This window comes from Podarcis tiliguerta (assembly GCF_965153285.1).
Source record: "Podarcis tiliguerta genome assembly, chromosome: 10".
Taxonomy (NCBI): domain Eukaryota; kingdom Metazoa; phylum Chordata; class Lepidosauria; order Squamata; family Lacertidae; genus Podarcis; species Podarcis tiliguerta.
In genome coordinates, this window is record NC_139543.1 from 10,445,414 (window position 1) to 10,460,437 (window position 15,024).

At 42.9% G+C, this 15,024-nt stretch overlaps 1 protein-coding gene across 8 annotated transcripts in view; it reads left to right on the plus strand.

The window, feature by feature from the left end:
- Positions 1-15,024, plus strand: part of GRAMD4 (GRAM domain containing 4) — a 111,475-nt gene that overhangs the window by 79,912 nt on the left and 16,539 nt on the right. For all 8 annotated transcript variants that reach the window (XM_083399748.1, XM_083399749.1, XM_083399744.1 and 5 more), the window contains exons 6-14: positions 1,084-1,216; positions 2,629-2,654; positions 4,613-4,704; positions 6,059-6,150; positions 7,318-7,366; positions 8,184-8,255; positions 10,312-10,355; positions 10,457-10,566; positions 12,245-12,399. In XM_083399748.1, coding sequence (XP_083255874.1) covers positions 1,084-1,216; positions 2,629-2,654; positions 4,613-4,704; positions 6,059-6,150; positions 7,318-7,366; positions 8,184-8,255; positions 10,312-10,355; positions 10,457-10,566; positions 12,245-12,399 — 773 coding nt within the window. The remainder of the gene's footprint in view (positions 1-1,083; positions 1,217-2,628; positions 2,655-4,612; positions 4,705-6,058; positions 6,151-7,317; positions 7,367-8,183; positions 8,256-10,311; positions 10,356-10,456; positions 10,567-12,244; positions 12,400-15,024) is intronic.

Genomic DNA, 15,024 nt, shown 5'->3' on the forward strand with positions numbered 1-15,024 from the left:
TAAAAAAGGCTCAAGACGTTTCGTCTTGCAAAGCAAGCCCATAGGGAAATCCATCTTGCGAAGCAACTCAGAAAACGAAAAACTCTTTCGTCTTGCGAGTTTTTTGTCTTCCGAGGCATTCGTCTTGCGAGGTACCACTGTACATTACAACTGTATTTAGAATCCTGCTAATGTTTTAAACTGTTTACAGTGATTCTGTGTATACTATATTTTTCCGCGTATAAAATGACCCCTATTTTTTTTTACCCCAAATTAAGAAATTAAGTTGTTTAGCCCTTTTTGGGGGGCCAATTGTCTGCCCACTTGCTGCCACCAACAGCCCACCCGCCCACTTGCCACAACTGCCAATCACCTGCCTGCCTCGCCACAGCTGCCAATTGCCTGCCCAGTTGCCGCAGCCAATCAATCAATAGCTGCCAATTGCCTGCCTTGCCGCAGCCACCAATCACCTGCCCAATCGCCGCGGCCAATCTCCTACTTGCTGCTGCCATTAATCACACGGGACCCTGTGCATTCACTATCCATGTACAGGACGACACCCATTTTTTGCGTAATTTTTTTAAACAAAAAGCACCGTCTTCTACATGGAAAAATACGGCATATTATAAGCATTTCCCATTCTTTTTTAATTTCTCGTCTTCTTGGTTCCTGAGCTTCCCAGTTAATTTTGCCATTTCGGCATAGTCCATCAACTTGATCTGCCAATCTTCTTTGGACTCTGTGTGTATGTGAATGCATTCAGCCATGGGTGGGACCAGTTTCTCATGAGAGATCATGTGACCAGACCCTCCATCGATGGAAGAGTTCAATCCCTAGAGCAGGGATGGGGAATCTGTAGGGCCCATATCTTATTGGACTACAACCCCCTTTATCCATGACCATTGGCCATGCAGGTTGGGGCTGATGGGAGTTGGGACTGATGGGAATTGTAGTCTAGCAACACCTTGAGTGCACCTCATTGGCTACCCCATTGGCTCTAGGGCATCGTATCACGGTGAAGACCTGTTAATACAGTCGCTTAAGCTTGCATATGTTGTACTCAGCTGACCTCTTAGAATTAAACATTGGTTTTTTTATCGGCAGATAAACGCAGCAACATGATGTGTTCACGGGTTCAAAAGTGGGTCTATGACAAATTTGGGGAATATATTGAAGACTTCAGGTTTCAGCCTGAAGAAAACACAGTTGAAACAGAAGAACCACTTAGTGCTAGAAGGTAAGTCACACAGGAATATCAGTTTTTTTATTAAAAAAAATAATATTTGAATGATACCATCTGCTAAAAAAACACATTAACAGGGACAATTGCTAAAGGGTTAGAGGTTGCTTATACTCTGGGAATTAACTGTGGAGTAGCTGTGATTCGTTCACTCACCCTTTATGGGCATCTGCACAAAATTGAGAAGAAAGTAATGCCCTCTAATGTTTTCCATTTTCTGCTGTTTTTAAGAGCTCGGGAAATCCAACTTTGGGGTGGGAGTGGGGAACACTCAGTAGCATAGCTGTGAAACTTACCTAGGTAACTTATTTCAATGCTTTTCTAGCGTGTATAAATTTCTCTAGCCATTTTTTTTAAAAAAAAATATTTATTAAACTTATATTCTGCCCTTCACCTGAGGATCGCAGGGTGCTTTACAGTAAAAAAAGGTCACAAAAATCATAATAACAAGCAAACAAAAAATAAAAGCCACACAGTTTAAAAGTCCATAGATTGCTTAAGTGGTCTGGGAGAAGAGGAATGTTTTTGCGTGGCACCTAAAGATATGTAACAAAGGCACCAGGTGAGCCTCATTCAACAAGCGGGGAGCTACCGCAGAATAGGTCTGTCTTTGTGTTATTGCTATTTATTAAATGTGTATACTGCCCTATACCAATAGTTTTCAGGGTGGGTCGCAACCCTCCAGACTTCTTGCGAAGGAGGCGCACGCAAAAGGACCTCAGGTGGTGATTGCAGGGTCTGAGCTGCTTCATATGGGGAGAGGCTGGTCCTTAAGGTATTGTAGTCCTGATCCGTTTTATAGGTTAAAACCAGCACTTTGCATTGGGCCCATAAACTAATTGGTGGCCAGTGCAGTCGGACCAGGTTCGGTGTAATATGCTGTATTGTTTTTAACACTCGATTGGGAGCCGCCCAGAGCGGATGGGGAAAGTCAGCCAGATGGGCGGGGTATAAATAATAAATTATTATTATTATTATTATTATTATTATTAGAACAAGCCTTTTCTGTGGTGGCTCCTTGCTTGTGGAATTCTCTCCCCAGGGAGACTTGCCTGGCACATTCATTGCATGTCTTTAGGCACCAGGCCAAAACATTTCTTTTTAACCAGCCCTTTGACTGATTAGCATTCTATGTCCTTTTTTAATGTGTTTGTGGGAGGAGTGTTTTTGGTTTTTGCTTTCATTCTTTTTCAATGTATTTTGTGTTCTCATTTTGTAGTTTTATGTTGTGAACTGCTCTGTGATTTTCAGGCGAAGGGCAGCATTGAAATTGGATAAAAATATACATGCCGAAGTTCTGACACAACACACACAATTTTTGAATAATCTGTGTTGAATATGAGGTAGTAACAGAAATATGTTTGTCCTTCAAAGATAACATATCATATGATCTACTATTCATTTTCCAGGCTCACAGAAAATATGAGACGATTAAGTAAGTATCTAAGGTTGCTCTTATGTGTATAAATATGTTATTTGTATATAAAATGCAAACAGTGTTGAGAAATATTTAAGTGGATCTTGTAGCAATAAAATCCATATAATTTTGTTAACCTCAGTGTCACATATAACATGGAATTAGATAAAGTATATTATTAATATTCAAAGTTACAGAAATCTAAAATGTAACAAGCATGATGTGACAACTGTGAATATTCATTTTTTGCAGTGTATCTATTCACAGGATTAATTAATTGTCCAATTTAAAATAGCTCTCCAGCTAATCCCTAGAACTTAACGTTTTCCCAATAGTAGCTTATTGTTGTGCTCTGTTGAACAGAAATAGAAGCATGAACTCTCTTGAATATATTTATCTGACAACTAGAGTGATAATTGGACTCATAGGCCCAGTTCAGACGTCAAGCTTTTGGGTCAGTGAACCATGGTTTGTCCTAGCTTGTAAGGAGCTATTAAACCACAGTTTCATGGTGTGGCTGCCATGGAAAACTGAGTTAAGAAGTGAGGATAGGCACACCAAACCTAGTCATGCAACAAGAGCCGAGGGGCCTGGTGAAGAGGGAGCAGCGATCTTGTTCTGATTTATTCTGCCCAATGAGTCTTAACTATGGAACAAAGTTTAATTAATCAAGTGTTCCATCGTTAAATAATTCTGTTACTGTTTGCCAAGCCATTAAGACTCACTGTGCAGAATCAGTTTATTTTTCGATTCCAAAATGATCACGCTGAGTTGATTTCTGTGCTGGCTTCAGTCTAGTTTTATAAAGCTCCTTATCATGCAAATGGAGCTGGACCAGTTCTGCAAGTCGAATGTTTGTGGGTTTTGTTTTGTTTTTAAGTATATGAGAATTAGAGTTGCTTAAGATTAATCTGAAATTCTGCAGGCCTCACACAGAGGCATCTCACGCCACAAGAATGGCCAGAATGCAGCCTTTGCCCTTGTTTGTAACCTCCCCTTTTAATACAGGCATGGAGATGAAATTGGACTGACCAGGATGTGTGGTTGCAGCCCTGCCCATATTTTGAGCTGCCTTTGACCTCTTGCAAAACAATATTTTGCTACTGTGCCATTCCTTTCCTAAATTAGGGTGCAGTCTGAAGGCACGTGGGTGGCCCTGTGGGTTAAACCACAGAGCCTAGGACTTGCCAATCTGAAGGTCGGCGGTTCAAATCCCTGCGACGGGGTGAGCTCCTGTTGCTCAGTCTCTGATCCTGCCAACCTAGCAGTTCGAAAGCACGTCAAAATGCAAGTAGATAAATAGGTATCACTCCGGCGGGAAGGTAAACGGCGTTTCCGTGTGCTGCTCTGGTTCGCCAGAAGCGGCTTAGTCATGCTGGCCACATGACCCGGAAGCTGTACGCTGTCTCCCTCAGCCAGTAAGGCGAGATGAGCGCCGCAACCCCAGAGTAGGTCACGACTGGACCTAATGGTCAGGGCTCCCTTTACCTTTACCTTACCTGAAAGCAGCTTCATACGGGCAGATTCATCTCTGGAGAACACAAAGGTGTGATTTGCATGTAGGAAACGGATAAAAAACCCCACACGGCCTTATTTCACCTCGAGTGTGATCCTTCCCAGGGAGGCTGCTTGCGTATACAGCAGCTGCTCACAGAGCGATAACTCGAGTGATGCTGATTCGTGTGTTGATCAGCTCTTAGCTTCCTGAATTCCTAGAAACCGCAAGATGCCGTGCCTAAATAAGGACTATGGGAGAGTGTGTTTAATAACAAGATACACCACTTATCTGCGGAAACATTCTAAGTCAATGACACACATCGCTTCTGCTTGTAATCCCAAGGGAAAGGGATGTTGAAAAGTTCAGGCAACTATTGGGCCCGTGTGGGTGGTCCCCTCTCCCCTTTCCAATTCAAAGTATTATGTTTTTGGAAGCATTGCTGTCTGCTTAGAGTATGTTTATTTTCTCTTCTGCCTAGAGAGAGGTGCCAAACCCGTCACAAATTTTGTGAAGAATCTTTCTGCCTTATCAGACTGGTATTCTATCTATACTTCTGCTATTGCCTTTATTGTAAGTTGCCCTTTCTCGTTCAGGTGAACTTACAGACATGAACTTGGCTCAGTTTATTGGGGGGGGGGGGAGCAACTCTACCCAATTCTAAATGTTTAAGCTGGCTTGATAAATATGAATCCTGGAAGTCAACAACACTCAGAATGACATACACAAATCAGCATTACAGTGTCGTGTGTTGTGACACCAAGCATGCCTCTTGGAGTGTCGGTTGTGTAGAGTTGCAAAAGTTTCGCTGTTTGTCAGTGCTTGCCCATTTTTCAAAGATACACTGATTTTACCTGGTTCATTCGTAGCGTCTAGTTTTCCAGATTACTGTAACAACATCTCTTAACATCCGTTAAAGGAACACGATGGGGCTGATAATATAGAGAGAGCAGATTGTCTTCCACTTTAACAAAGAGCTTTTATGGAGCATAGCACCTGGGCTGGTTTACCCTGTTTCAAATGTACTTTAAATGTGGGTTTAAGAATATGGTTTGGCATGGTGTTAAGAGTTTGCAGGGTCTTATAGGGTCTCCTGCCAGGTTGTGCCTCTTGATAGAATAATGTGTCTCTCCCCTCAAAATAAAACAAAAATACTATCCTGCTTCTAACACATCTGGGTGAGTATTTCAAGGGTAGCTGTCTCTTATACATACCAGTTTTATGCAACTAGTTTTAATCTGCAATTCTCACTTGCACTCCATTGTTCAAGCAAAGCCGAATTGCACGATTTTTGTGCAGAAGCATTTCAGTAACCACAGACTTCAGAATACACTGAGAATATTAGTTCAGCGAAGCAATGGAGATTTTGAGATGATAAATTGTTGCATAGGGAATGGCATTTCATGATAATGAGCAGCCGTTCTGGGCCCGCTTGTGAGGAGAGCTTGTTGCCGTGGAAGCTGAAAGAATGTCAGAAAACCTGCATTTTCTTCAAGGGGAATTAATTACAGAATGGGGAAAAGCAGGAATGTCGCTTTGTAGGGTCAGTATAATACCCATGGGAGGGTGTGGCTTCCAAGTGAAAATGTTTGGCCGTCCGCATGATTTCAGAGCGTTGATGCCAGTTCAAAAGTATAAATTGATTTGATGGAAACCTGTAGCCTTTCAGACTCCAGCTGAACCCCAACCAGGGATAAATGGAATTAGGGCTCTGCAGATTCTCCTATACATGTTTACCTGGGAGTAAACCCCATTGAACATAGCTGGACTCATTTCCAGGTAAATATGCATAGAATTGCAATGTAAGAGAGTCAGATTCACCTCAAATCAATACAGATGTCCTGGGAGATTGTTTTCAGCATGGGTATTGCATGAAAGCATCGTTGTTATTTCCTTTGTAATTCTTTATTTCTTCTTCTGATTATAGATCTACATGAATGCTGTATGGCATGGCTGGGCCATTCCTATGTTCTTATTTTTAGCAATTTTGAGGTTATCCCTAAATTACCTCATAGCCAGGTAATCGCTCATCTTTCTTCTGTATTGAAGTTTCAGTTTGTCACTTGTTTTGGGACTACGATTCCCATCATCCCTGACCACTGGTCCTTCTGATGATGGGAGTTGTAGTCCAAAAACAGCTGGAGACCCAAGTTTGGGAAACACTGGATTAGATGGTCCTTGTGGTCCCTTCCAAAGCAATTTTCCACAACTGAGGCTCCTCTACAGGTTGTAGCAGAGGGAAGGGAACTCTGCAGAACATTGATTTTGGAGACAAGTCAATAACCCCACCCAGAACATTATTCTTAAAGCAGGAAAAGTGACGATGCAAATCTACTCATTTCAAAGTTCTGTTACCCATGGTAACTGAACATGATAGTTTCTGCCTGTGTGCCATCAGATTCTTACATCAACAAAGGTCTAATAAACTTGTGCTGGAACTGAAATTGCTTCAGCTCCAGCAAGCACATTTCATCGTGTTCACTGAGTCCCTGAAGTCCTCTTCACACATTTGTTGTGCTTAGGGAACCTCCATTTTTGCATGTCTTCTCCACTTCTGGAGAAGGTGGATGTCTGCAGAAAGGAACCTCTTGCAGGGTTCCCAGTTCCATGTGGACGTTCAGGACCCAGCATTGTGCTCCTGATGAACTTTGTACCGATGAAACCCCCCTCCTGTGAAGTGGGCTAGTTTTATTTGCATGCAAGAAGGCTAAAATGCCAAGTATCATATTTTTTTTTGTTAACAACCATCAGAATGCTAATCCCTAATTAAAAAGCCAAATGCAGTAATCTACACAGAATGGATATTATTTGTGTAGGAACGTTCTTGCAATGCCATAATTACTGCCGATTGTCAAAGGATTGATGAGTGTGGGTTGGTTTTTTTAATGTTAATTATGGCTTTGTGTAGTTGATAGGGTGTTTGGTTGGTTAAGAACAAACATAAGCATTATTTACATACTTGTAATCTATGGCAGTCTTTTGAATATTCAAGACCATATGATTCTGTGAGGCTGCATGACACAAACTGGGTGGTTGCATTTGGGGGAAATAATTAAAATAGATCTGAAAAGATGTTGTCTGCTACCCACACGAGTTGCTTTTTTTAAGCATTACTTTTACTCTGTTAACTGAGCCTTATGGAAAAGCTAGTCTGTTTAATTAAAGTATTTTTATTTTTATTTTTAGAGGGTGGAGAATACAGTGGAGTATTGTGCCTGAAGTTTCTGAGCCCATTGTAAGTCCAAATAATTCTAGATACGTTTTATCTATTTTGCTCATTGTAATAATTGACTCTACCAGCTTTTTATGTTTAGTATTCAGGGATGTTGCGCCACAAACTTCCTTTTATGCTTTTCATTGAAAACTCAAATATTGCACTTAGCAACACACCATTGAAGGCATCGATCCATGCGGAATGCACGTTTGCAACCTGCAGCGGCGCATCTGCACATGCGTGGGTTGCGATTCGGCGCATGCGCAAAGCACGATTTAGCGCTTCTGCGCATGCGTGACCGCCACAACCCGGAAGTAACCCGTTCCGGTACTTCCGGGTTTCGGCGGTCCGCAACCCGGAAAAATGCAACCTGAAGTGTCTGTAACCTGAGGTATGACTGTAAATAGTTTTCCAGAGCTGCTTTATTCTGAAAGTCTATAACTGGGGAGGTTAATTCCCCTGAGGCAGTTCTGAGCCCGTGCTGCTCTCATCATCCCTGGTCATTGGCCATGCCAACTGGGGTTCATGAAAGTTGTAGTCCAATCACATTTGAAGGGCCACAGGTTCCCAGTCCCGAGTATAGACTATAGGCTTGTGGTCCATGTAATGGAATGCACTTCCATTTAAAAAATAGATATATTTCCGTAGAAAACTGGACATCTGGTTCTTTATGGGGAGAGAATGCTTGCATGGTTGAAAATTCAGTCACACGACCCCCAAGTACAGGCATATCATAGTCATTGTATTGCCACGAATCTGCTGCCCTAAGCTGATTTTCGCTTAAAAGGTGAAGGGCATGTAAAAAAATCTTGTTGCCTCATTTCTGGTCTTCTTTCAGGAACCTCCAAAGGAAGATCTAACAGTGTCAGAAAAATTCCAGCTTGTTCTGGACGTGGCACAAAAAGCACAGGTAATGTAACCCCTGGCGCCTCCCATGGAAAGGATTTGTGGGTAAGATCTCAGGGCAGTTCATAACACAAGTTTTCTTGTCAGCTCCCAGATCTGTTCTTTGTGGTCCATATTTGCCTGTGCCAACCTAGGTGCAACCCACAAAACACCTCTGAGGAACATCTTTCTCACCAGGCTTCTTAGTCAGACGCCTGGCTTTTGCTATCGGCTGTACTTTTCCGTCTATAAGATGCCCCCATGTATAAGGTAAAGGTAAAGGGACCCCTGACCATTTGGTCCAGTCGTGGCCAACTCTGGGGTTGCGGCGCTCATCTCGCTTTATTGGCCGAGGGAGCCGGCGTACAGCTTCCGGGTCATGTGGCCAGCATGATGAAGCCGCTTCTGGCGAACCAGAGCAGCGCATGGAAGTGCCGTTTACCTTCCCGCCAGAGTGGTACCTATTTATCTACTCGCACTTTGACGTGCTTTCGAACTGCTAGGTTGGCAGGAGCAGGGACCGAGCAACGGGAGCTCACCCCATCGCGGGGATTCGAACCGCCGACCTTCTGATCAGCAAGTCCTAGGCTCTGTGGTTTAACCCGCAGCGCCACCCGCGTCCCTGTGTATAAGACGCCCCCTATTTTGGGGGACTCAAATTTTAGAAAATATGGGGGGAGATGGCTCAGGCTTTTGGGGGGGTTGCCAAAAATCGCCCACTTGCCACAGGAACAGCCAATCGCAAACAGACCCTTCCCCAGCTAAAAAATATCTTACTCGACTGAGAAAAGCTGTCCGCTGGCGATCGCGTGCTTCCCAGAACAGCAGCCACCAATGGCGGCAGCGGCAGCCAATCCACAGCAGCGTTTGCTGCAGAAGCCAATCACCAACCCAATTAGAGAAGCAACAGCCAATCCAAAGCAGCTCTTCTAGCAGCCAACAATCATCGCTGACAAGCTCCTACTCGCAGCCTCAGCCAATCACCTGTCCACCCCATTCACTATCCATATTAAGACGAGGCACAGTTTTGAACATAATTTTAGAGTAAAAAAAAAACCCTCGTCTTATACACGGAAAAGTACGGTATATGTATTTCTTAGGTACTGAGGGCTGCCGCCCAGTAAATTCATTTCTGAACTGAGAATTAAACCCAAATCTTTTGGTGACTCTGACCTGTGCACTCTCATTGAAGAGAGTTAGCTTGGCCCACGTGAAAAATCAGTTTCAGAAGACCCTTTTCTTCTTGACTTCATGCCGCAATATTGCCTCTTGCAATGCGTAGACCGTACAGCGTTTGAAATGTTAATGGCCGATGAAATGGATGGAATATGCAGAAGTGGCTAAACTTAACTTGTAGAATAAGAGGCCATGAAGAAAGTTTTTTTTTTTTAAAGGAAGATTGGGAAAAGGTTTGTAGGATACTTGTATAATTATTGTAAACTAATTAAAGACGTTAGCAGGGTTAGAGTAAATTCAGCAGCAGGAAGAAAACTGATATAAAATGGAAATAATACGGCTTAATTGGAATATGCAGCAGAAATGGGTAACTAAAATGAACCATGGAAGGTGGGGGTGGGGAGGAGGTTGATGCCAAATGTATGATTGATATTTTGGTAAATGTGCAAACTTTAAAAACAAAAACAAAACACAGACACAAAAACCAACAACCACTAAATAAAAGGGGGGGGGGGGGAGTTCAACATTAGTGTAAATGCGGTCATTTTCCCTGCAGTCATTTCCAGTGTTCAAGGAATGTTTTCTACGTTCTCAAAACAGCAATCTTTTTACACAGGATTCGCAATTCTGCCCATTGGGCAATCTGTAGTTTATGGTTCCTAAAATACAAGGCACCGGGGGGGGGGTGCGGAGGGGAAGCAAGCAGCAATTTCTGGAATGTGAAGATTTTATGAGCGTCGTACTTGTGACTGGAATAAAGATTTTCTTCCACCTTTGCAATGAGATGGAACTGATTTTTTATATATATATATAAAACAGTGGCTTTCCACCCAGAATAGAACTTTAGCTTAAGTTGCACTGCAGTTATATTCTGAGCTGACATTCCCTTCCTCTTTCGATTGCAGAATTTGTTTGGCAAAATGTCAGACATACTGGAAAAAATCAAAAAGTGAGTTTTAAATGTATTTATTTTCAGCATATTTGAACGGGGAGAGAGAACAAAGTGCCGCAATGTCTCACTTATTTCTCTGTTCCTTTTCCCTTTCACAGCTTGTTTATGTGGGTTCAGCCTGAAGTTACGCAAAAGCTGTACATTGCTCTGTGGGCGGCGTTTATAGCATCCTGCTGTATTCCGTACAGGATCATCGGCCTTTCGATGGGTAACACTTTTCAGATTTCTTGCCGCTCTCTGTGGCCTTAGAAGCTCACATCTATCTTAACCAGGAACCAAGTTTCCATTATGAGCCATTAATTGGGCATGCTTCATAAAATACTTGCATGGTGCCAGACTTGCCTGGAGATGGATGTAAGGTAAAGGACCCCTGGATGGTTACGTCCAGTCAAAGGCGACTATGGGGTTGCAGCGCTCATCTCACTTTCAGGCTGAGGGAGCCTGCGTTTGTCCATAGACAGCTTTCGGGGTCATGTGGCCAGCATGACTAAACCGCTTCTGGTGCAACGTGAGGGAAACCAGAGCGCACGGAAACGCCGTTTACTTTCCCGCTGCAACAGTACCTATTTATCTACTTGCGCTGGTGTGCTTTCGAACTGCTAGGTTGGCAGGAGCTGGGGCAGAGCAATGGGAGCTCACCCCATCGCAGGGATTCGAACTGCTGACCTTCCGATCGGCAAGCCCAAGAGGCTCAGTGGTTTAGACCACAGCGCCACCCGCATCCCATAGATGGATGTAATCCCTTCTGAGAATAATTTCTTTTAAATGCTTCTAGGACCATCCTCTCAATATGGCTTACAAATAAAATTAAAGCATAAAATCATTAAGCTGGCTATATAAACAACTATACAGGACAGAAAATGCTAGCATACAGTACACAGCAATGTCCAGACCTGAAGTGTTAGAGGGCAGCTGGTAATTTCATTTTATGTTTTGAGTTTTTTGTCTACCCAAGGTGGCTAGGCAAGTTGTAAGGAATACAATTTAAAACCACCCACCCCAAACAGGCCTTCATTAATTAACTCTTTCCAGATAGGTCATGGAAACCTTATTTTTCAGCTGTCAGAGGCCGAGATAAAGATGTCCATAGCTGCACCTCTGCTGCTGCTTTGCTGTAAATCAACCTTACCTTCTGCTTTTGCAGTTGTGTGGCCACTTGAATTTCTAAGGCTCACATCTCTTGCAGACCCTATAGTTTCTGGCCTTTTGTTCAAGGGTTGAAGTACAGCGTACCTCTGGTTGCGAATGGGATCCGTTCCGGAGGCCCATTTGCAATGTGAAAAGCCCGCAACTGCGCAGGTGCGTGGTGCAATTTGGTGCTTGTGCGCATGAATGAAGCGCAATTTAGCGCACCGCGCATGCACGAGTGGCGGAACCCAGAAGTAACCCTTTCCAGTACTTCTGGGTCGCCGTGGGTCGCCGCAACCTGAAAAAACGTAACATGAAGGAAACATAACATGAGGTATGACTGTACAGTGGTGCCTCGCAAGACGAAATTAATTCGTTATGCGAGTTTTTTCGTCTTGTGAATTTCTCGTCTTGCGAAGCACGGTTTTCCATAGGAAATGCATTGACGGTTTCCCATAGGAATGCATTGAAAAAAGCGCAAGACGTTTTCGTCTTGCGAAGCAAGCCCATAGGGAAATTCGTCTTGCGAAGCAACTCAAAAAACAAAAAACTCTTTCGTCTTGCGAGGCATTCGTCTTGCGAGGCATTCATCTTGCGAGGTACCACTGTATCTTCGTTTTGATTGCACGGTGACTATATCGGTAGCACAATTCCGGTTAAGCTGATATTTCACTGATAACCTTTCTTTCTTTCTTTCTTTCTTTCTTTCTTTCTTTCTTTCTTTCTTTCTTTCTTTCTTGGTCTTTCCAATTACATAGGACTTTATGCAGGAATCAAATTTTTCCTTATCGACTTTGTCTTCAAGCGGTGCCCGAGGCTACGAGCAAAGTACGATACCCCTTATATCATATGGTTAAACTTGCCCACAGATCCCCAGCTCAAAGAAAGAGCTAATGCTACAGTATCAAGACGGGTAAATAGAGCTTGATGTTTTGTTTTGTTTTGTTTTTTGTTTTCACGTAACCAAACGATATCCATTTGACTTCAGTGACTAGAGCACATAGAGGGGCTGGCTGGCTGGCTTTTAAGACTGTGGACCCAATATGCAAATACCGGTTGGATTTGATAGTTGACAACTCTCCCACTTAAAAAGCAGAAGGCCCTGTGAATGTAGATATTGGGTGCTCTAAAACAAATGGGTGACGTTCTAAACCCCAAGGATCATCTAGACCAACCCCCTTCAATGCAGTCACAGCATAGGATAGTAGTCGCGATCCCAGTCTCACTCAGTCATGACAATATAACACAGCAAATATAATCCCCATCAAGTCCTTAGTGATTGTACACATCCTCAGTAATTCTGATCTTGCCCACAGCCATTGCCATACTAACGGTTAATGGCAGACTATTATTATTATTATTATTATTATTATTATTATTATTATTATTATAATACAGGTAGCCATGTCAGAACTCCAATGGGAAACCCAGCCAGATGGGTGGGGTATAATTAATATATTTTATTATTATTATTATTATTATTATTATTATTATTATTATTATACAAATAGCCATGTCAGAACTCCAATGGGAAACCCAGCCAGATGGGCGGGGTATAATTAATATATTATTATTATTATTATTATTATTATTATTATTATTATTATTATACTATGACCATGGTAAAGGAACAGGGACAGGTCAACTGTTTTTGACTTCCACCCTAAGGCCATAGCCCAGTTTCTAGCCGTCTGTATTCCTTCATTGAGATTTACAGCTTGCCCTTCATTCAAAGATGCCAGGGAGGATTAAGTACAATTTTGAAACCCAGATTAAGGCAATTACATGATTTAAAACGTCGCCTGACCCCAGTTAAAAGTATTATGCATTGACTGTCTGAACTTTGAAGACTTCTCTTATGAGACTCAGTTGAATCAAGGGCCGATTCAAAACATTCGGATAAAAAATAAGAGATATAGGAGCAGCCTTGTCAGAATTTTACCCATCAGATTACAGGTTTTCTTGTTTTGAAAACATACCAGCTGTGAGGAACCTCAGAGAGCGGTCATGTCCCATCTAAGTGCTAAGATCTGAGATAAAGGCTCTCTTGTCCCTGATCTTAGCGCTGTGGTGCTTAGCACTGAGATTTGAGATAAACCTCTGCCTGCTGTCACTTGCGGTCTAAGAGCAGGCAGGCGCTTATCTTCAATCTTAGTGCGAAAAGCGCCACAGCGCTAAGATTACAAAAGAGAAAAACGCGATCTGCTCTTTTGCAGTTAAAGGCAACAGGGTTCTTCCTTTGCATCTCAATTTGAATTCAAAAAAGAATATTCCCTTGTAGCTGTGACGACAACAACAACAACAACAACATTGTTTCCCCAGCCAGTCTGGGTGGCTCCCCACAAAATTAAAAGCACAATAAAACATCAAACATTAAAAACTTCCCTAAACAGGGTTGCCTTCAGATGTCTTCTAAAAGTCAGATAGTTGTTTATTTCCTTGACATCTGATGGGAGGGCGTTTCACAGGGTGGGTGCCACCACCGAGAAGGCCCTCTGCTTGGATCCCTGTAACTTTGCTTCTCTCAGTTAGGAAACCTCCAGAAGGCCCTTGGCGCTGGACCTCAGTGTCCGGGCAGAACAATGGGGATAGAGACGCTCCTTCAGGTATACTAAGCTGAGGCCGTTTAGGGCTTTAAAGGTCAGCACCAACACTTTGAATTGTGCTCGGAAACGTCCTGGGAGCCAATGTAGGTCTTTCAAGACTGGTGTTATAGGTCTTGGCGGCCGCTCCCAGTCACCAGTCTAGCTGCTGCATTCCGGATTTGTTGCAGTTTCCAGGTCACCTTCAAAGGTAGCCCCACGTAGAGCGCATTGCAGTAGTCCGAGCGGGAGATAACTAGACCATGCACCTCTCTGGCAAGACAGTCTGCGGGCAGGTAGGGTCTCAGCCTGAGTACCAGATGGAGCAGGTAGACAGCTGCCCTGTCTTGGAATCACCTGACGTCACATGTAAAAATGGCCCATGGAATCTGGCTGGATCCAGTTCTCCATCCCTACCCTAAAGAATTCAGCATTTTCTTGCATCTGGAGTGCCCAGTACTTCATTCCGAGACTTCCTGAATTTCTCAAAGGTGCACATGTTCTACATTCCAGTGACACTTTTGATCTGACAGAGCCTTGAACTGCTTTTTCCCACCCATAATTTTACGTGGTCCAGTCACAAGGGGGCCGTATTGTACTCTTTTTCTGAACATTCAGCTTTTCTTCAGTTGAGCTGCCTTGCCCATATTCTTTTGTTTGGTCTATCAAAGGAATCTATGGAGAACTCATTATCTACATTACACCGAATTAACCTTCTGCCATACTTTCTCAGCTAATACCAAATTATAAACAAAATAAAGTGAAAAGGTACACCCACTGTTAAACAGATTAAGAGCCAGGAATGGGAAATCTAGTTAAGGGCTAATTTGATTTTAATGGATTGAAAATATATGCTCTAACCACTGATACATTGGAGTGATTTTGTTTTCCTTTTTCCTTTAATATTGCAATCATTGTGTGTAGTCTTTTGGAATGTACAACCTTGCAACGTCACT